The 22910-nt window shown below is 37.0% G+C and overlaps 1 protein-coding gene across 7 annotated transcripts in view; it reads left to right on the forward strand.

Moving 5' to 3' along the window:
• Nucleotides 1-22910, forward strand: part of COBL (cordon-bleu WH2 repeat protein) — a 157467-nt gene that overhangs the window by 62210 nt on the left and 72347 nt on the right. For all 7 annotated transcript variants that reach the window (XM_041411753.1, XM_041411752.1, XM_041411758.1 and 4 more), the window contains one exon: nt 21767-21961. In XM_041411753.1, the coding sequence (XP_041267687.1) occupies nt 21767-21961 (195 nt within the window). The remainder of the gene's footprint in view (nt 1-21766; nt 21962-22910) is intronic.

Here is a 22910-nt window from a genome sequence, read left to right on the forward strand (position 1 = left end):
TTTCCCACTTTCTTCATAAGAGGAATTAATCTTGAAGAGCAATGTAGCCTTTGTTCAGTGTTTGTCTTTCACTTCTGGTTTGACACCTGTATTTGTATGAGCACCAATCCTGCTAATACATGAGCACATGAAGAAGTATGTTGACCTTGTTGCATTGAATTTGGTGGTATTCTGTTCAAGCTTGTAGAAGGTGTATTAAGTAAGTCTAACAGATTCACTCAGCAGCACAGAAAGTCCATCTTTTCAGGAGGCTAGAAGGGCTTCAAGAAAAAAGTTCAGCAACTGTGGTTTTAAAAGTTCAGCTTAGCAGTTCCTTATGGACTAGATTTGAGACCTTCAATCATTCTGAGTAATTTGTTACTCTGCTTGTTCAAAATATAGCTCATTTACTTCAGTGCAACTAAGTATCCCTATTCCATCTAAGTGGTATCTTACATGGACATATATGTGGAATATGTATTTAGAGATCCTCATATAGAAGTTTCATTGCTGGATAGGATTGTTGGCAGAATGTCATCCACTAGAGGATTCCTCTTTTGCAGTTACCTCTGGTCTGCTCTGTAATACTGTTTTGGGTTATCTAAAAATATTTTGGTTTTGCTGTGTGGGAACCAAAGGCAGTTTCAGTTTTATTTCTGAAGGAAAAATATCTTGCCGCTACTTTTGATACAGTAGCAGGAGTTGCATTGACTGAAACAAGAAAAGTATGTTTTGGGTTATCTAAAAATATTTTGGTTTTGCTGTGTGGGAACCAAAGGCAGTTTCAGTTTTATTTCTGAAGGAAAAATATCTTGCCACTACTTTTGATACAGTAGCAGGAGTTGTTGCATTGACTGAAACAAGAAAAGTTTTCTTGCCTATAAAGAAATAGTTAACTTGCGAAGTACTACCAAGGTAAAGGCATGAACTTTCATATGCCTGGTTTAAATCCTTTTCTCACTATTATGTGGTAGGGGTGCACTGAATTGTAGGAAAAAAATGTAATAATTCTGTTCTGGAGTTGATTGATTTGGAGTTGGTTTGTTTCTTTGTTTAAACTGGGCAATATGAAGTAATGGAATAAAAGTATAAGAAATAATAAACTCTTACGTGTTTGTTCAAGCACAAGTTGTATTCATTTCTTAACCACCATACCATTCTCAGTGGCATATCTATCTAATTATTATTGGAATTATTAATGCCTCTAAAAATACTTTGAGTTGTTGATGAAGAAGCAAATTTTCCAAGTCAGGATGGCAAAGTCAACATTTATGCTTGAGGTGAAGGGACAGTTTTTCACAGTATCAGCAAAAATAAAGGTGAAAAGAATGTTAGCTTAGAGAGAGGGTGCAGAAATGCACAAAAGGATTTCTCCATGAAAATCCTCAAAATGCAGCAGTTCATTACACCACACACCAGTAATGGACACAAAATCCACCATGTGTTGTAAATCGTAAATGAAGCAGAAATCCTTTCCCTTAATCTGGGAAATAAATCGGTTTTGTGCTAAGCAGATCAGTTTTATATCCAGGTTTACTTTTCAGAAAACCAATGCTGTGGAAATACACAACATACAGGTAAAGCAGTTGGAAGCTGCAGAATAGTTAAATGTATGCAGCTTTTTCTGTGCCGAAGGCAGGCTGTCAGAGCTCAACTTCAGAACAGTTGGGGAAAAAAAGGGAACTTGAGTTCTCTCTACCGCTTGGTGTCACTGTCCTCATATAAACAGTTGATCAAGATAAAACACAGTATTGGAACACAGTACTAATATTAGCCGGTTTTATTTTTGGGGCCTTCGTGTTTTCATAAATCAAGAGTGAAAAAACATGTCCCAAGTGCTGAACGATGTGTAGCTCTGATGTGGACTTTGTTTATGTAATATGCCAACTTGGGAACAAATATTTAGAAGTACAGCCAGGAACACTTATCTGAGGTTTTGAAATTTCAGCTCAAAGTCTTATCACACAGGGTTTCTCTAGTTCAAACAGGGCTGCAGCAGTGCAATGTTGGAGGTTCTTCATCAGCACTTCATCAGCACCATTTTAAAAATAAATAGTTTTCAGTGTATTTCAGAATGTAAGTTTTGCCTATAATAGAATCAATTATTAAATGAAGCAAATAGTCCAGTAGTTCTCTGCTTGACAAGTCTGTCATGCCATGTATGTTCATATGCAAAACTACAAGAGGAAAAGAAACATGTAATTAAAATACCAAATAGTTATCAGATATTTTGAGGATATGTGTGGGGGATTTTGGGTTTGTTTTTATTTCATAAAACAAGTGTACCTGAATAATTGCAAGATTGTTCTTCAGAAGAAAAGGTCTGTTCTGTTCTCCAGAAGAAAATCATCAAGAGTTTTGGTGCATTAGTAATCCTGGAAATCACTTCTTAAATGGTGGCAACAACTCTTTTCCATAAAAGGGCATAAAAACATTTATGATTTACCTTTTCAGAGCCTTGTACTCTAGCTGTAACTTCTATGCCCTCTTTGATGGCAGCAGTTACACCATTCATGGTACACTTTGTCAGTTGGAATGGGTGGAAAGAAGAATCAGGTACAGTTAGGTGAATGTTATTTCTCTTCAACCATGTCAGGTCCCAGGTGATCAGGTGATATCCTTTCCTGTCGAGGATTTCATGTCACATAGGCAGGTACTGTTCAAGGCAATAGGAATGAGATTACTGCCCATGTCATCTAGGTGGAAGTTAGGTTAACAGCCATCGACTTCTAATATTTCCTTGTGTTTGACAGTCATGTTTGCTTTAAATTCCTGTTTTCATGTTCTACCTTCTTGGTCTCCTGACAACACTTAGAGTGTGTTTGTTTCTTATTATCAGGGACAAATCTTGGGGTAGTTACGACGCATTTTGTAGAGTTAAAGCTATTGATGCGCTGTCCAAGATGTAGGTTGGCCTTAAAACAATGTTTCCTAATGTAATATTGTTTGCAAAATACAAAATTCAACAAACTGAGTATGGGAAGTTGTCTAAATGCTACAGCAGACAGGGCTGTTTGCCCCAGTCTTTCATTGAAGGGTGCCTGTAAGCTGGTAGTTAGATGCCAGAGGATGACACTAGGGAAGATACAGTTATAAATATTTTCATTTGTGCAGCTGTTGACATGATTAGAAGAAAAACAGATCTAATAAATACCTCAGCATAAGGTTCACCATCACAGTAGAGTTAGTTTTATTTTGATAGCCTGTGATACACTGTGGGAAAAAATCAGAAAAATTCATTACTGTTAACTTGCCTTGGTAAGACAAAAGGTTTGCCCAAGGCTTAAGCTGGCATTGAGAAAATTTCAATAGTCAAGATGCCAATGATCAACTTTATTTCTCCTTATCTACTGAGGGACAGGAAGCAATATGCTTTATATATAGCAATAGAAATTTAACTTGGATACAAGAGGGAGAAAAATTTGACTGCATGGAAATTTCACTGGGGAGCATGCTATAAAAATGACTTGAAATCCTTATCATCCCCTAATCTGCAAACCGTCCAAAAATGGCTAGAGGATGAGCTACATGTGCTTTATTCTCTCTCAGAGCAGAGTTATAGATTAAGCAGACCATGAAGGTGCCTTTCAGCCAGGCTATGGCTGCTGGAGAGATGCAGCTGTTCCCACCTCCTTTTGTGCTTGTACTTACAGGATATTAACTGTCTTCTCTTGTGTGAATCGTAGATGGTTTTGCATGTTATAGTATCTTTAGATTTTTCTTACAGTATGTGATAGCAGAAGGCAAGAGCTTGAAACAGTGGCTGCCTGCCACCACCAGACTTAGTTTTTGCTCCACAATGTGGTGTTACTAGACCTCTTCAAAGAAAAGGTCCTTGGAGTTAGTGCAAAAAAAAATCATCTCAGAACCAGCCAAACTACTCTGGCTAAAAAAAATTAAAAAAAAAAATAGCCCGAGGCAGACACCTGGAATGGAAAGTCTCAGCATCCATGGTTAAAGCATGGTGAAGTTACAAGCTATTAAAAACAGTATCTAGTGAAGAGACATGTCAGCTGACCCCTGTTCCGTCTGTGCTGCTTAGCTTGCACTTGCCAACTTCACGCATTCAAAAATCACTTGTCAGCTCTTGCCCTCACCACACAAAAGTGGCTTAAGATAATGAGATTTGAAAAGAAATCATTAAGGGTGGACTTTCCTCCATTTGACTTCTGAATGTTAAGTTTGTAGAAGTTGCATTTAAGCTTCTTTTTTGTGACCGTGAAGGTTTTTTAATTTTTAAATAAAATACTATCAGGTAGTCAGTGGTTACCAGAACCTGTATCTTTATTTAGAAATGCATGTTTCAGAGTTAAATCATCACAACTCATGGTATTCGTGTTGCTTTTAAAAAGATAGGTCATAATCTTCAGTTCCTGCAGTGGTTTTAGCTGGATATTTTGACGGAAATATTGTCAAGAAACATTCTGAGATGAACACAGAGAAGTGGGTTAAGTCAAATCAAAAGGGCTTGAGTAGTGTCATATCTACAAAAGGAATTGGCAACAACTATGCCTGGCTGTGCTTCTTTTAAATACCTGGCAGTGTGGGTGTCTGGACTCTGAATCTCAGCAGATGAGAGTAAGATTTCCTGAGTTTTGAATCCACTGAAATCTTCCCAGCAGGAGTTGCTTGTTAAACTCTGCCCATCTGTGTCTGTTACCTGCTTCTGCTCAAGATTCACATCTCAAATCAGCTGTTAGATTCAGGTATTTAAAGCTTTTTACTCTAGAGCATTACCACCTACCACTATTATCCAAAATGTGAGTGACCTAAGTTCTCTTTTTTGCCTTTAGAGATATCAGCATCAGAGAATTATTTCCTCCTTTGCAAAAAAAAGAAAACCAAAATACTTACTTGTCTGGAGACTGCCTGGAACAAAGCTGTGAGGTATTCTTGATGTGGGAAGCACCCTTTTGTAAAAATACCCAAATATTCAGTGACTCAGTGAGCAAGAGCAAGCTTAACTATTCAGACTAGTAATGAACTAACTTAAGTGTGGTGGCAGCTCTGGCTTCTAGAGCCAGGGATGTTTTTCTGTGTTTTATGCTAAGCAGATGTTACATCCAGCAAGTAAGTAGTCACTAAAGCTAGAACTGGAGGAGCCAAATGGCTTCCTGCCCAGATGAATGCCCTAATCTCAGTCTCTTTTTAGCTAAACTCATGTTCATGTCCTTGAACAGAGAATAGTTTTGCTCTCCTCACAAGAAGTGAAAGTTTGTTATTTCTCAACTAGACAATGGTTTTGGACCTGGATTTACCATACTTCTACTGAATCATCGAACTTGTGGCAGGGGTTTGGACAGGACAAGAGGTAAATACCATAGCTGCATGTTCAGGCAGTTTTGTTTTTGTGAAGCCCAGTTGCTTAGTTGTGCTTTAAACATATCTATTGGATCAGGCCCCTTGGATGACAAAGAAGAAGATTTGCACATTTTATGGATCCTGTTGGAATTTAGGCAGGAGGTTAGAAGCATGGTTTCTCCACATTTTCTATGCTCAGCATGCCCAGAAGCAGAATTCAGGCACCAAAATGGAAGTGAGCACATCAGAGGGATATGGAAGTGAGCACATCAGAGGGATATGTGTCAGGCTTATTGATGGGAAAGCGCAAACCATTGTGATTTAGAGAGGCATAACCTAACAGGAGCATGCTAAGTTAGACTTGTGTGTGGCAATTCCAGACCTAGGGTGTATGGCATCATTCTCTGCACGGTGATGTACCCAGCCAGTCTGGCGTAAGTTGGCTCAGATATCTCCCTCGGATGTTTAATTAAGACCTGGTGACACACCCTTAACCACCCAAGTCCTTTTATGTCTGATTCATCTTTTGTTACTGATTTCACTGAAAAGTTCTGAAGTTAACTCACTGAAAAAAAAAATATAATAAAGCAGCAGCTAATAAGACAAATGGCTTTTAATTTGCATTAATAAAAGCACATTAAAAAGTACCCAAAGACAAACTCAAAATTCCACTTGAGATTTTTCTAGTGACATGTCAACCACGCAGGCTTTGCTTTCTTGGTAATTAATATTACCAGAACCCCTTAATAGTCTGTAATAGCCTTGTAATTCACATTTGGTCATAACACATTCAGCATATTGTTCTTAGTGGCAAGCATGCAGTGGTCTGGAAAATACCACCTTTAAACAAAAGTTTATACCATGATCAGGCATTTCACAATTGGAATTTCTCGTCCGGCTTTCCAGTGGTAACTACTGTAGTGGAAGGATTAGTGTGTATTTATGCCAGTGCCCTTTACTAGATGAAATCAGAAATGGCTAGTAGTATATCATTGATTCCCTATTTCTAATATACGATGGAAACTTTTTTAGGCAGTAAAACCTGTTTTGTAGCGGCATAATCTGAATCCCATGTAACCATAGATTCATTATATTTGACTAAAATATCCTATTAACATATGTAGATTTTAGATACAGCAAAAATTTTCATCACCAGTTAAGGTATAATTTCTTTTCTTTTGCAAACAATTTCTGAGGCATGAGCGCTAATAGGATTTGGATTTTTTCCAGCCTCTTCTGTGGACAGTGAAGATTTGATTTCATTAAAAGTAGTGGCATACAATAACATTTCTTTTAATTAGATGATCTCATGATTTCCACACATATTTGTTCTGTGCATTATTGTTAGTTGGCAAAACTGCTGCTTGGTAGCGTGTGAAACCATATGTCTCAATAACATCTTATGGCAGGTAAGGGAGGATTTGCAAAACACTTGCTGACAGGACACAATGCATTTTACTTTGATGGAGAAGTTTTCCTAAGTGAACTTTATGGCTTAGTTCTCTCATGCAAAGTCAGACCTACATGAGGCTTAGTGGCTCTTACAAGTCTTCCTTTAACTCAAAGAGTTGTCTGTATGAAGCAAAGACTGTGTAGCACTGAATGTACTTCTCAGTGTGTGCTTCTCAGTTGTTCATCACTACAAAAAGAGACCATCAAAAACTGTAGCCTGTGTAGCTGTTTCATATTATTTCTTTTTTTTTCAATAGACAACTGTTGAATTAGGCTTTGTAAGACTTTTACGTGCAGCTGTAATACTGTTCCTCCTCTTGGAGCTTAGCAGAAAGGACTACAAATAATTTCAGCCATTGCTTTTCCTCTTACTTTGTTTCAAGTGTATAATACTTCATTTGAAGTCTAAGAAACATTTTGGGATGCAAACCAAAGCAGAGAAAGAGTGTGGCAAATAGTGGTTAGTCTTTTTAAAAGCTTTTCAACAGTATGAAGTAGTCAGTTCCACTTTCTTGAATTGTTTGGGTTGTTTTTTTTTTGTTGTTGTTTGTTTGTTTTTTTTAATGGCATTTGCACTTTTAAGCAGATTTATAAGCACTTGGGCAAACTAAGCAAAATTTTTCTGGTTTTGTAAGTGGTCAGCTGGAAGGGCAGAAGAGAAAGAAGATCAAGATAGGTAGCAAGACCTAGCCCTACAGAGGTCTTGACTAGGAAAGTAGCTGTAGGCATTGGCCCCACTGACTTTTTCAGTGCCATCCCAAGCACCTGTTTAGGTGTTTTGCTAGTTCAGTACCTCAGTGACCTGCTGTGAGCCAGGTGTGACCAGTGTGTAGGTTATGAATTGTGCAGGCAGTCTCTGAAGTGCAGAGATGACATAGTGAGATGGAGAGATTGCCAGTAGATTTATGTTGTTAGTGTGAAATTCCCCACACCCCCCTTCTCTGATGGTAACATTTTCCTCTTTCCATCCCAGCAAATGCTCAGGTATGCATGTTGACTTCAGTCTCTCCCAGTTTCTGCACAGAGATGGTGTGATTTCATTGACTCTAAATGGAGCTTTACAGTTGTTTGCACAGGACAAGATTCAGGCCAGTAAATTTCACTGTGGAGGTTTGCCTTGTAAAAACCTAATGGCAATGGATTTGACAGAAAGGAAGAAGGGAGGGAAGAAGAAACATTTAGGACTATTTATTAATCAAGAATTCCAGCAGGGAGGCTTTTTTTTGCCTTGATTCTGGCAAATGTACAGATGAGAGATATTGTGCAGAGACTGTTTCTGCACAAACAGAGAAAGCCCTTCAGATGTAAACATTTGAGCAGCTGGCATGGGAGATTAGTGCAGCAGCAGTGGGAGGGGGGTAATAGTGGATAGTGGTGCTGTCTAAATTTAATGAATGTTAAACAAAGTCCTTGTTCTAGTTTAAGGGCTGCAGGTCAGAAAGACAATATCAACTAAAAATACTGGCAGTTGTACAGGTCAGACAAAGTTATTAACTAGTATTTAATTAAAAGTAACTTGCCTATCCAAAATTCTGACACCTCCTTCCCCCCTCACCCAAAAGGGGGGAAAAAAGGGAGCTGGGAAAATATATCCTATGTAACTTCTTTGAGTTAGGGGGAAAAAAAAACCCCAACACTTTATCCTTTGTCTATGGAAAGGCAATACTTTGGGACTTACTAATGTGTTTTGTTTTGATTGTGAACTTAGTGTATTGTTCTACTTTCAATTTTCTGTGACTGAAAATGACATCAAAGAAAGAATCACGGTAAGGCTGAAAGTAAAGTAGTGATTTTTTAGCTTTTTAGATGTGTTCATGTGCTGTTTAATATGTGTTTTAGTTTTTTAAACCCTTGCCAATTAGTTAGACAACTAATTATATATCAGTGTAGGGTATTTAATCATGCATTGGGTTCTATGGATTTTGGTTTTACTCTGTTTTGATTATGGTTTTAAAACACCTCCATGCTATTTGTTGGGATCCAGTTCACATGTGTTTTGTTGGAGGTCCTTTACTTTCTCATTTCTTTAATAGAAGAGATTGAAGTATGGATATCTTGAACCAAATTTTATGTTTAAAAAATCAGAGCTATGCTTTCTTAGCTGGCATTGTTATGATTTTCATTGAGCTTGAAAGTATACTGAAGAAAAAAAATTTCTGGAGAAATGACAACGGCAGCATAATTTAGGGTATTATTTTCTTTCAGCACCATACAGTTATATTGACCTTTGGAGACTCGATGCAGAACTCACTAGAGCCTGTGGAAAAATTCCTGCTGATTTTAACTGGCTTTGGACTATGTCCTTTATGAGTTGCTGCACTAGTCCATTTGAGAATCATTCCTTCTTGTCCTACTTCAGGTTTTCAAAAGTCTTCTGACACTTTCACTGTAATCTCTTAAAATGTAAGACCTTCATTCCTTTTTGATGGACAGTTGGCGCAGATGAACCCCTTGAAGTTGCTTAATTTATAGAGCGTCTTTTCACTGGGGAAGGAGAAAACCCCAGAGTAAACATGTTAAGTCTTGTAGAAGATGAATTGCAAACAGTGGCAAAGGAAGGGAGTGGCTTTCACCAACCAATAATTTGTTGCAAAAGCAGGTTTTTCTTTGTTATCTGAAGCAGTGCATACCCACAAGTAAGCAGAATTCCCAGCACTGGTTGCCCTATTTAGGCTGTAATTGTGCCAGCTGAAGTCCAAGCATCAGTATATATTGTACCTATTTCCACAGGATTTTAACTTCGGTTTCAGTTAAATTTGGGACTGTTCTTGAAAAGTTTATGCCAAAACTGAGCAGTGAGGGGTTCCCTCCAGTGAATTGGAGTACACCAGTCTGTGAAAATAAATAGTTTGGAGAGATGTGATTTCTTAATACTTCACACTAAATTAAAAAAGAAACAAGGCTATACACCCTAGGAAAATTAGTTTCTTGGGAATAATACATTGACAAGTTAAGCTCTGGTTTCCTAAGGATATATCACTTTTTTTTTTTTTTTTTTTTTTTTTTTTTTTTTTTTTTTTTTTTTTTTTTTTTTTTTTTTTTTTACTTGGAGAAACCTTGAAGGCTACAGTATACTGCAAAGGTAGATAAAATTATGAATTTATATATATGTATATACAAAGTGGGAAAAGGGTGAAGTAGCCTGGTGTCCAGCACATGTGTACTTCCATTCCCTTTGTGGTATCCTATATTATCACTTCACATTTACTTAGAAGATGGAGACAAAGTTAGAGTTGAAAGAATATCAAAAAAATGTTCACAACAGGAAAAGACTTGAGGGCCAAGGATATTAAAATAGTGTTCAAGCATTATTTCAAAGAAAATTTTAAAGGAGGTTCTGCTTGTTTATTCTTAGTCTGTTCCTCTTAACTCAGTTAATGAACTTGCATGATTTTTTGCCAGCATGATCAGGGTATTGATTTTTCTCCGAAGTGGATAGTCTTTGGAGCATCCTTCAGGATGGAGGGGAAGCTTGGATTTGAATTTCATGGTCCAGGAAGATTCAGATCCTGAAATTAATACACTTGACTTCTTCAAAGCATAAGTATATGTATTTTTCTAGCCAAATTGGTCACCTCCTTTGATGAGACAAGCTTAATTTCTGCAGGTGTCAATCTGTAGGTGTTATGAAAGAGAAGGTGGCTGTGTACCACACCTGGATGTGCTCTATCCATTGTCCAGCAGGAGTGTGTTGTCTTTAAACTTTCTCCTTACCCCTGTACTCTCACATGATGTCCTCCAGACTCCTTCTCTTCACTTCTGACCACTGATGCTGATCTAGGACTGAATATTCAGCTGTTATAATTCAAAGTGGTTTGTTGGCATCAGTTCCCAACCATCAAGCTGTAAGCATGATGTGAGTTTGTCTTTTGATTTTGTCCTCTGCAGAAAGCTGTCATATCTCATTAAAGGGTTGGTCTGCTCCAGCACTGTAGTTTGCAGTCAGAAGTTGTCATGAAACTCCTGAAAGTGTGAAAGATGCAGAGAGCTTGGGAGCTTGCTTAGGCCAGCCCTTAAGGCTTCAGACTGAACATATTGTACTCAGTGTGTAGAAGGTGCAGTGAGGCACAAACATACATGCAGATATCAGGAAGAGCTAACCAAAGTGATAAGCTGTGTATGCATACATCCCTGTGTTTGCATGTAGATCCATGTATGTATGCACGGAGGTTATGTACATGCACACCTGCACATCCAGACTTCTCAAAGAGCTACTTGAAACTGTAAAATTCCTGGCTGCAGACTTCTGATTCATGTTGCTAGAATCTTCTTAGTGACTCTGTAATTAGGATTTGTTTTAAGATTTGCACTAATTTTAGAGTTCAAAAGCTTATTTGTTCTTCTAATTGAAGTTTTAAAGTCTTCAGAGATTATATTGTTTTTCAGTAATACCTTTGGCAGTGTTTTATCATTACAAAGTGTAAAGTTTCCTTTTTGAAAATTTGCTTTGACATTTGGATGATTGTATTTGTCTCCCTCTAGCTAACCACCTACAGTCACCACAAACTTCAAAGGGAAAAGTTGTTGCAGGAATGCATTCTAAGTTAATAAAGTATTTGTGTCAGAATTGGATTATAAGGACTAGAGCTGGAAGCCAGATCCCTGAACTTGAATAGATCAGAGCTTTGACTTCAGAGAAGTTCTTGAGATCGTGGTGAGAATTTGCCTTTGAATCTCAGTAGATTTTCTTCATTCATCAACACCTGTAATAAGCAGAGATTTTCAGAGGCCAATAGTCATGTGTCAGAACTTCAGCAGACACTGAAAATTGTCAAGGATTGATCATTCATGTTTCTTGCCTCTGGAAAACTTGCATAAGGACAACACTTTCATTAAAATGTGGAGAAAACACTTTCCAAATGGAATAAACATAATTTCAGTAAAACCCAGAAATAATTTCTCCAAAACCAAACAAACCCACACCCAAAACCCTCATGCCAGGAACTATTCCATTAATAATTCTGGTCACCATAAAAATTGACTATGCAGACATTAAAGCAGATATTTTTAAAATGGTATGTTTTATGTAAAGTTTCCATCTCCTCCTCCAGCATGAATTGGCATATCTACAATGAAAATATATTGAAGATTATCAAGTCTAGTGGTTTAATAGTTTCTATATGTTAAAACAATTTGTGGGGAAGAACTACTTCTGCAATAGTTTTTAAATATTTTGAATTTCAGGAGGACATATGTTGCAGATGTAACAACTCCTCTTTCCATGAACTAAAAACATTGGCTGATTGATTTTAAAGAATTGGTAATTCTAGAGAAAATCAATTCATATTGCAATGATGAATTAATTTTGCTCAAGGATTTTGATTCCTTTTTTTGTTATTTGTGATTGATGAATGCTTAACACAAGTGGGAAAATGGAGTTTTTTTTGTTGCCAGTCTTCGACCTTTTGAACTCCCTGTTTCCAGAAGTCTGTTGCCCGACCATTAGTAAAGACAGATTATGATTTTTGGCTTGGTTGTTCAACACTATTGGATTGAGCTAAAGCATAAGTGAAAGGAGAAACCAACTTTTTCAAGCTTGCAAAAATGTGAATTTTTCCATCCTCAGTCTTCCAAGATTGCTCTTACTCTATCTGCTAATGCCCTTCCAAGGCAAAGTGTAAATAACTTCTTTTCTAATGTTCTTCCCTTGTTTTGCTTCCGGCTTAATATTTTCCTATCTTCTTTCTATACTAGGATTGAACTGAATTTTGGAGTCCATGTGGATTTTCCTCTGTAATTCTTTCTTCAGGTTTCTTAAAAATGTGTTTTTCTATTTAGGTCTCTCATTGGCTTTTGGACCTTTGTTCACAGATTTCAAAATGTTTCTTGTGTTATTTTCTTCTATTCTGCTTCATCTCCATGTCTTACTATGCATTAAATTCCTACCACAGAAATATTTATCCCGTGTTTACAAACCTGTATATATCAATTCCGTTTTCCTTTAGTGCCAAATCTTTTCTAGTTTGAGTTTTGTTCATTTGACTTTTCCCTCACTGCCTTCATGGCAAGTAAACATGAACATCACCATCTTTCTGGGCCAGTATATGGACAGTCATGGATTTTTCTTGAAAAATATTACTTCTGTCCTGCACAGCCTCCTTACTTCATTGTTCCTTCCCCAGCATATAAGAGAGTACTCTTATCATCACATTCACTGAACTCTTCTGCTTTTTGCAATGTTCCTCTCCTTTTTGAGACTTTCGTCTCTGAATTTCTTCAAGGACTTAGCTTCTTGTCAAATCTCATGAATGTGTTCACTTCATTTTTTGCCACAATTACTGTTTTTGTTCCCATCCTCACTTCACATGTTCTTTTCTACTTTTCTGTTCTTTCACATCTGCTTGTAGTCCACTTGGACAAATACCCAAAGAAAGACTTGTAATGTTTTCCACATTTTTTCTTATTTCCTTCTCTGATTCACCAGTTCTTTTATAATTCCCTGCATATCTCTCAGTACAAGCACATAGCTATCAAAAAAAAAAAAAGCTGTCAAAAGAAAAGAGTGGTTGAATTTTCTGACTCTCTATCTTTAGTTGGATATTCCTTTCTGGGACTCTATTGAAATTATTATTTCTTCCTATAGTGGCTTTACATACTGGTATTTTTGGCAGTTATGAAAAATCTATTTTCAAAAGACAGTGTTTTTTTATAGGCTGACATATTTTGACAATGCACTGTGACAAAAAAGTGTTGGACTTGTGGAAGATAAGTTTTAACCAGTCTAGCCAGAAAGATGTAAATTAGCCCCAAGAGAGTGCATTTTGGATGTCATTTTTTTCTGGTATTTTCCCAAAATTATATTGAAAGAAAGAAGGAAAAGAAAAAAGAGAACATTCTATCAAATGAGACACAAATTTGTCCACACACTTCTGAAAGTCAAGACAAATCATTCTACACTTGTATGGAATGCAAACAAACCTTACCCTAAGCATCTGATGGCATCCCAGACTGTCACCTGCAGTTCGGCTTGATTTTGGAATTCACTTCAGCTTGTGCCTGCTGCCTAGACTCCCTACCTCCCACCTGAGTGATGGGTAGCAATGTTTCTTTTAAAGTGCCAAGGAGAATAGGAACATTTGACCCCAAAATGTTTTCTATGCTATGTTAGTGATGGTTTTTTCTCACTAGGGTTTACGTACACAAAACAAAAGCGAAAGTATTTGTATTTTAGGGGTTTTTTTAAATAGATCTCACATCCAGATAGTTTGAAAAGAGTCTAGATGCTGTGTGCACTCAGTCTGATGGTCTCAGCTGCAGAGCACCATAAGGGCAAAAAGGAGGTTGGCACACTTTGTAAGCCTGTGCATATATGTTCATGCTTTATCTGAACATGTATGGCACTATAAAATGGCATTTTAAGGGACTGGACAAACACATGCTGAAGCCTGTTTCATGGATGTCATTGGATTTATACCAATGTTGAATTATCTCCCAATAGTTTGGTGTCTCATCGTCTTTAGCTGCATGTTTGTAAAGTGAGAATCTGGAGAGTAGTGGAATATTAAGTGTAAAACATGTTAGTTTGTGTGATGTTCAGCTGAGGTTTGCTGTTTTATACATACCGTTCCTTGCTTTGCTGGTCACATTTGTTCAGAAAATGTTGTTTAGCAGTCTAAGTGTCTTTCTTTTGTGGCTAAATATCTTCAGATTTAAGCAAAATAATTTTTTGCTCCTTCACAGAGCACACAGTAATAGAAATTAAATTGATTGTACATTACAAATATTTGTAGCAATTGTGTATTCACTACATTGAGTTGAGAGTGACTTATCAATGGTAACAGCTCTGGATCAAAGAAATTATGTTTCTCTTCTTTTTAACAAGTTCCTCAGCTGTGATTCACAAGGTCCACAGGATACGAGCTTGGTGGTTACAGCAATGAGTTCAGTGTCCACACTGATAGGAGAGGACACAAAGGATTTATATGTGTGTGCCTTCCAAACACCCATTTATCCAATTGGGTCTTCTCATTAGTACCAGGCAGCATTCTGCCTGCTCCCACCCTCTGAATTGTTGAGGCATGACTACTCTCTTCTGTCAAGAAAGACTATTTTTTGCTAATTCTGTTGGGATGCTATTTTTTTTTAATGAATTTGTTTGAAACATGCTGTCACTTACAGAAGAGGTGAGACAGAGGAAAGACAGCAATATAAATCAAGTTAGCTTGGCTTCCCTTTTTTGCATCTATTGCTGCAATGGAAAAAATTGGTGTGTCCATTTCTCTTGATACTGATTGAATTTCTTCAGATTGACCTGAATGACTATGGGTAGCAGTAATAGAGAGGTTTTATTAGGCATGAAGGGTATTCTGACTTGAGAAAATCTTGAGAAAAGTAAAACAGCTAACAGGACAATTTATTTGGAGGAAATACATTGTATTTTAAATCACACGTGATTTCAAAGCTTCAGTACTCAAAGCGTTGATGAATTCTCAAAGCACTTATCTGTCATAAAATCTTGAAAAATATAACTGACTTAACAATCTCTGAGTTGCTTGATTAATATATATTGTTGAATTCCTAGACTTGTATTCCACTGCTTTGTATGTGCCATGGTACTTCCTTTAGTTTTGGAGAGCTCAGATTAAATTTGTGACCTCAGACTGGCAGAATACTGAGGGAGGTGGTAGTAGTGGGTGATACTGCATCGGCTTCTTTATATTTGCTAGAGTTTACAGACATGTTTACATTTAGCTGGAATTCATGTATTCCCAATTCATGTTTTCTGAGCTCCTAATGATTTGAGTAAAATGTTTATATTCCTCAACATCAAAATATAGTATTTCACAGCTCATTGAAAAAAGCAAGCAGCTTACATGTGGGTTCTTACCTGTGGTTTTTGCCATATTCATTCAGTATCCATGTGATTTTCAAATGGAAGCTGAGCTTTGAATATTGCTTCACTTCTTTTATATATATGAGGCACAGTAAGTATTACAAAAACTAAAGAGGGTTCTTGGAAGCTTTCTCTCTCTGGTTGTGCACTCTTGTTGTCCTCAGTGTGGTGGAAGGGACCAGAGTTAGTACCCGTACTTGTTCCCTACTGAGAAATTCACAGTGAATCTGTCCCTTGGTGTGTTTTGGAAAACTTTTTTCCTGGAGACTTCCATTTTTCTAGTTCCTTTCCTTGGGTGCTTGTTTTTTCAGCTTTTCTACTGGATAAGAATTTGGACATCACAGGAGTGTCAAAGTGAACACAAATCAGTTGAAGCTGGAAATTGAAGTTGTACTCTTAGCTGTGGAGCCGTACACTTTTCATCTCATGAGCTTACCTAAGTGAAGACAAGAAGTAATCAGATAAGCTTATAGGAATGGAAGTTATGGTTAAGGTACAAGGGAAAAAAGAATGATAAAGACAATTAAGAAGAAAAACAGCATAATTGCAGATGGTGTGGACCTGTCATAGGAAAATTTTAGTAGCCTCCACAGTGACATATAGGTAGATTGGTCACTTTAGCACTGGGAGATAAAGTGGACTTGTATGGGAGCTGACTGCCTTGCACCTGGCACTGCTAGGATTTCTGATCCAAAAACTGTATTAAACAAACAAGAGGAATGTGGTCAGCCACGCTGAGGGAAAGCTGGCAGGGGCACAGTAGACAGTATGTTCTCAGACATCTCTGCTTGTGGTTGTGTAAGTTCTGGTGTCTACCAAATTGGCCCTGGCCACCAGATCCGGAACTGCTGTCTAGATGCTCTGGTAGGCTGATACAAGTGTAAGGTAGCACTAGTTGTACAGACTTCAAAGTATAACTAAAAACTTTTACAGTAAGAACTTGAGAGCCTACTTGCCAGGCATATAAAATCAGCATAGTGCAGTCTGTAAAAAACTGTTGTTGCTTCTCATTTATTATTGTGGTATGTGATCAGATAACTTCCTACCAATAGCAAAATGCAGTGAGATAATAAAGCAGCATAAAGTAAGTTGCATCACAATGCCTTTTTTTTTTCAGTTCAGAACAGGAAAAGGTTAACTTTTTTTCCTTCTGACTGCAGACTGTTAGCACAAGTGCTTCAGGGAGTACAAAAAAACAAACTATTATATTCAGTGTGGCTGGTTAGAAAGGAAAATATGAGTAGTCATAATTTTTTTGTTTTGTTGAGTTTTTAAACTGTGTTTCCCAGCGATGTCATGACTGCAGTATAATGCTTTAGTTTTGAAGCAGGATCTTGGATTAATTCAGTTTCTGTGTTGTTAATTTTAGTGCAAATTTAGTGTAATATCAGTGTCATATAAGGGAAAGCAACTTCTAAGTTCACTTTGTTTAGTAGGTCTGTCTGGCATTTTATATGACCAGTTGGAATCAGTTGTGGTATCATTCAGCTAATCAATAAAAGTTTGCATTAATGGAGTTTAAATGTCTCACAGGCATAAATGTTCTTGCTGTCACTGAATAGATGAATTTGTTTGCCTGCTGTAAATCTTACCTTTCATATTTACCCATAATATACTTGCAAAAAAAAATTATATCCTTTACAATACTTTTATTTTTTGTCTCTATTTTGGAAAAAATAAGCTCCTTTTTGCTAATACATCTGGTACTTTGAGTGCATTAAAACAGCTCAATTGATTACTTCTGATTTAAAAACTTCTGAGAAGGAAGTTGCATAACAAGACTGGGAGCTCAAATATGTGAGTTTTGGCAAAGAGCTGCGGAAGAAAGGCTTGTCTGTAGCAACCTTGCAAGAAAAGAGCTTGACATTTTGAAACATTTTTATTGACCGGTGTGAACAGGGAACAGGAAGTCAAATCACTCTCACAGGCAATCTGCAGCCTCTTCCTTGCTGACCTTTAAATGCCACTTAGTGTCATCAGAAAGTCAAGGAAATGCTAATAACAGGGCCTTGGGTAAGAAAGTTATATATAAGGGACATATTTTAAAAACAATCATAAGCTGATTTCCATTTTTATGCACATCTGTTTTTGTAGAACTGAATTCTCACAGCAGTACAGTTATATTTTTAATAGAGTAGTACTCTTACCTTTATATACATATGATTTTAAAATTTTCCAAGTATCCATAAGATTGCAAAACTTCTGTTTATCTTGAAAAGGAGGTAGTTTGAAAAAGATTACAATTGCATTCTAGGTTGATGACCTTGGAACAGAGACTGGCCTCTGCTTTAGGCTCTTAATCTATTTTGTGTTGAGTTCATCAGGTATGGGACTTTAGAAGTCTTGTAGAAAACTGACTGCTTGGTGTGTTCTGAAAATGAGAGTGGTATGCATATCTCACCAGGGTACTCTTAGCCTTCATACTCCTGTGTTTTTAGCAGTCCTTATTTGCCCTGCAAACTTGTCTTTGATAGCTAAATTCCAAATAGAAGAAGTAGTAGGAAAAAAATCTTAAAATTCAATTGCTGAACCCCAAAGAAAACACTTGGTACATAAGGAAAGAAACAGGAAGTTCCTTGAGTTTCAGAAGTTTAATGAGAGGGGAAAAAAACTAGCTAGCAAGTTTAACATGAAATGGTGATGACAAGTGATGGCAACATAATTTGGTATGGCAGTTGTTTCTTGTCTCCTTCTGATATCTTCATGGAATTGAGGTGGACTCTAATCCATGGTTGTGCTTCAGTACATATTCCAAATCTATGCTCAGCTAGTTTCTAACCTGACTGCTAGTCTATCTGGTTATGTAATGGGCTTGCTTTAATTCAGTGAGAAAAAACAATCCCAAACCAAACTGTTTCTTTTTATTTCTAGTTCGCATTAATTAATTGCTGTTTGATCTAGTAGCAAAGTGCTGCAACACTAGTGGCTTAGCAAAGACTGTGATTTTGCAAGTTGAGAGACATTTTTGAAAGGTCTTCATATAATTAGTTTCCATCACTTTTCTCTTATTGATTTTTTTCTTTTTTACTTTTTTTTAATTTTTTTTTTTTTTCTTATGAAGCTCATGGATTCTGTGAACTGATTTGGAATCTGAGCAGAGTATTCATGATAACCTGTTTGTCAAATGAAATGGAGGATAAGGGCTGACTTTTTTTAGCCAGCAACATTGGCTTCAATTTCTGAGCTTGGCTTTCCTCACTTACACTGCTGTAATTTGAGTAATTCAATTGGTTCTTTGATAACAAATTAGAAAAACAAGAAATGAGAGATGGTTAGAGTATTTGGCATGTAGATATCATGTCCCTACAATTTTGCTTGATCCCATGATTTGGAAAGGAACTGCATTGCATCTAACTCACATAAAATATAAAAGCTGGGCTAGGTGTTGTCTCTTGGTATTAGTTTTACAGCAAAAGACAAGTCATGCCATAATCACTTGTGTCAGTGTTTTGTGTCCAGGGTTGTTTTTTTTCTCTTAAAGCTAATGAAAATGACTACACACATGGGAGAAATTGAAGGTCTGACTCCAGTTAGGCAAAGCACTTGTTGCTGCATGAAAGGGCTTTCAAAACTAGTTGAAAACTGTCCTCATTCTGTTCCCCTGGAAGTTGTGGCAAGTTTTTGTTTTAGGGAAAGGTATTTACATGAGCATTCTTGAAATGCTCACTAATGAAATAATGGGCTTGATATAAATGTTGGACTTGGAAAATAAAACATCGGTGAATTTGCAAGGTTGGGTGTTTTTTCTATCATTCAAGTATTTTTATTAAAAACTATGGTGTTCCATGACACTATAAGTGTATGGAAGTGTGGTAGAAATATTTCCTTTTTTCCCCCCTGTGTCTTCTGTTAGGAAATCCTAGCTTAAAAACAGGACAAAGCAGCTTTAAACTGTTTAGTTGTCAATCACTGTATTGCTTCCCAATGACCTGTAGCTTGGAAAAGAATTCTGATAGTCCTTCAGCCACAAGATCTTGAGATAAAATTGAATATTTATTTCAAACTGGTTATGGCCTATCGTCTTACCAGCACTCTGTATTTTTAGTGCTAAGAGGGAAGGTCTTGAGGCTTTTTTTTATTATTTTCATACATCTTTGTGTAAAATTTCTCCACCCTTTTATTTAGAAGGCTAAAGAATTAATAGAGTCGAAGCATACCTGCAGAACCCACTTTGAAATTGTTTTGTTCACTTGTTTGTAAATGTGTGAAAAGAGTAAACTATATTTCGTTTCATGAATCTGCTGTTTCTGTAGGAATAAACAAACTTTATTTGATAGGACTTGTACAGTATGCACTGATAATGACTTAAAACTTCTAGCTTACAGATGAGATCATTATTTTTTCCACTGCCAATACGGGGCCAATACAAGACTGCTTCTCTATAAGATTATACCTAATCTTTTAAACAGCACCTTCTACTTCAACCTTTCTTTCTTCATTTCCTAGAAGGGTAAAGATGCTTCCAATGCCATTCAATTCAGAGAAATTGCTGATGAAAAAGATGCAGCAAACATTGCTTTCAGTCAGAGAAGACTGGTATCATACTGCAGTTGTGCCAAATACATTATTCCAAGATGAAGTGTACTGTGCAGTGTGCAACATAAAAGTTAACAAAAGCATCTAGGTCAGTAATTGGCATCACATGCACAGTAAATGCAGAATAAATCTGTGTGCATGTCAGTTGCTTTCACGGGAATCTATGAAACATGGAACTTTCCCAGGCAGTAAAGGAGCCTGTATCATACATATTTTTGCACTGCTCTTTTTTTTAGCTCTTTATGCTTTATCAGTTCTTCCTCAATGGTCCTAAAACTAAATGAATTTTGTTTTTAATCTTGCTGCCCTGTGTTTTTCATTTTTACCTACGCTTGCACTTGGCACTTGTGGAAAGACATTATCTTTCTTTTTTTGAAAGTAATGGCATTTGCGGTGGCCTTTAAGTTTCTTGCCAGTATGTATTCTGTGGTTTTGGACAAAATTCCACCAGAGAGCTGTATGTCCTTGATGGGAAAGTTTTGAAACTGTGGTAGCATGTTCTGTTGTGATAAGAACAGCATTTATCAACCATGCTCATCAGCCTATGTTTCCAGAAGAGCTATTCAGCTCCAGGTCATGGTGAAGTGGTATCAGTGGTGATTCCACAGAAGATATTTCTGGGAAAAAGTTACAGTCAAATAACTTAATTAAAAAGTAAAATCTTCAGTTTTATATAGACAGTTCTCTTAATTAAAAAAAAAAAAGGAAAAGGTGACTTAGATTTTTGAGGGGGAAAAAAAAATCTTGTTGCAAGATTTTTATTAGCAGAGTAAAAAATAGGTATTGAATTTAAGAGTAAAAACTAAAGTTAAAATGCGTATTTTCAAGGAATCCTAGTTCTAATCTTTTTATTTGTAGATTTGCTACTATGTGACTGCATATGTTTCTGTTTGTATATTAATATAAAAATGTATTAAGATTCTGAAATCCATTAAACTTTTTCCAGTGATTTTATTAAGCTTTCAATGAGAAGTAAAATAATTTTTAGCAGTAAGGAATTACTGAAGTAATGTTCTGTTTCTCCTTTCATCTGGGCCTGTTAGAATCCAGAGAAATGTCTGTCAGTAGGACTTCTTTTCACCAAGTTAAATGGTTGTTTTCAGTAAGTTTTAAGTGATTATGCATGATTGTGCATGTCAATTGAAAATAGTTTAATGGTAGCAGTGTTTCTCTTATGTAAATCTGTGGAGAAGACTCAGGTGAATCAAGACAGATTGATAACAAAATAGACAAGCCTGAGACACTGGCAGCATTTTATTGATACAGTGTTCTCATTTAAGAGTAAATCTTGCTTCCAGAAATGTGTAACATTTGGAATTTAAATGCAAATGCAAATGCATTTGGATAACTGTAATTATGAGTCTTGATGTGAACTTTATATTTTAAATAGCAAGCAGCAGCAGTGTTCCCATCAATCCTACTGTTAAACCGCAGTAGGTGCTTATCGTGCCTCCTGTCTTATTAATACTGCCTGTAAGCTTTGTTCCAGTTGACCTTTGGAAGTTTCCAAAAGTTAGAGTTTGCAATTCAGCAGGTTTGGCAGAGGAACATACATGATTATTCATATCATTGTTTAAACGGTAACCAGATGTGTCTTGTTTTTCTTCTTTCTTTCTCATTGTTTTTAAAGAGTGATGTTAATCCAAGATGTTAATCCATTTACAGGGTTTTTCCACAGCACCAAATTCCCCTTCGGTGAATTCTCGTTCCAGTAGCCTGGGTTCATCACTGTCCCTTGGTAACATCTCTGGAATGACAGCAAACCCAGAAGTGAAAAAGCGCAGAGCACCTCCTCCACCAGTTGCAACACCAGTATTGCCGAATGCGGAGGTGAGGGGACAAGAGAGGACAGCAGCACAGGTAACAGTGACATTGCTGAATGGGCTCCTTTGTTTGCTGTGCTGGGTACCATCCATTCATTCAGCAGTCCTAAAGCCATTAACAGGTGTTTTGGTCAGCCATTAGCTACAGCTGATGAAAACTCCCATCTTACAAGATAAAATTATCAAAGGTCTTAATGTTTTGTACACATTTACTGAGCTCTCTTGAGACTGCCCCAAGCTTTCTGCCCTGTCAAGAATCATTCTAAATCAGAAAAGTTTTGTAAAGCAATGTGCTAAGAAAAGGAGGGTAAAGAAAAAGTAAGGCAGAAAAGCTGGAAATTGTAAAAGGTGTCCTTACTGACCAGGGCAGTCCTGGAGAACAGGTGAAAACTCTAATGAGAGACAAAAACCTTCCGCATACTGTTTCGTCCAGATACTTGTCAAGCTATCACCTGTATCCCTGCTTCCAGTGCTGCCATGGGATACCAGAATATCTACTCTGTTTTCTGAGTGGCTGTGTGACCTTTTAAAGCAGTGCTCTGGTTTTGTTTTTATAAAAGGTCACTGTTCCGCATTACATTATTGAGAATTAAACAGAAATGGGGGGAAACCTTTCTGAGGACCTAAGTCTTTGAAAAGAAAAGAGCAATTTCCTCTTCCCTTAGCTCTAACTTTTATAGTGACACTCAGGTGTTTGTTACTAAACCTGCACAAGTCTTCTGGTTCAACCAGCAATTGTATTGTAATCTAAATGTAAACTGTAGAAATCAGCATGTAAAGTTATGTATGGATGCCAAAAAAGAGTGCAAGGAACCAGTAGCACCAAAGCTGTGTAATGTGGACTGCCTCTTACCTGCTCAGGGCCTGTCACCTCTACAGCAGACTGATCTTTAGAAAGCAAACTGTCCTAGTGTAAAATGGAGTCAGAAAGGAATCTTGGAGTTCACTTCCCAGAGGAAGAGGAGAGTAGCCTGGTGCTCAGTCTC

This window comes from Onychostruthus taczanowskii, unplaced genomic scaffold, assembly GCF_017590055.1.
Source record: "Onychostruthus taczanowskii isolate IOZ18803 unplaced genomic scaffold, ASM1759005v1 scaffold37, whole genome shotgun sequence".
In the NCBI taxonomy this organism is placed as follows: Eukaryota; Metazoa; Chordata; class Aves; order Passeriformes; family Passeridae; genus Onychostruthus; species Onychostruthus taczanowskii.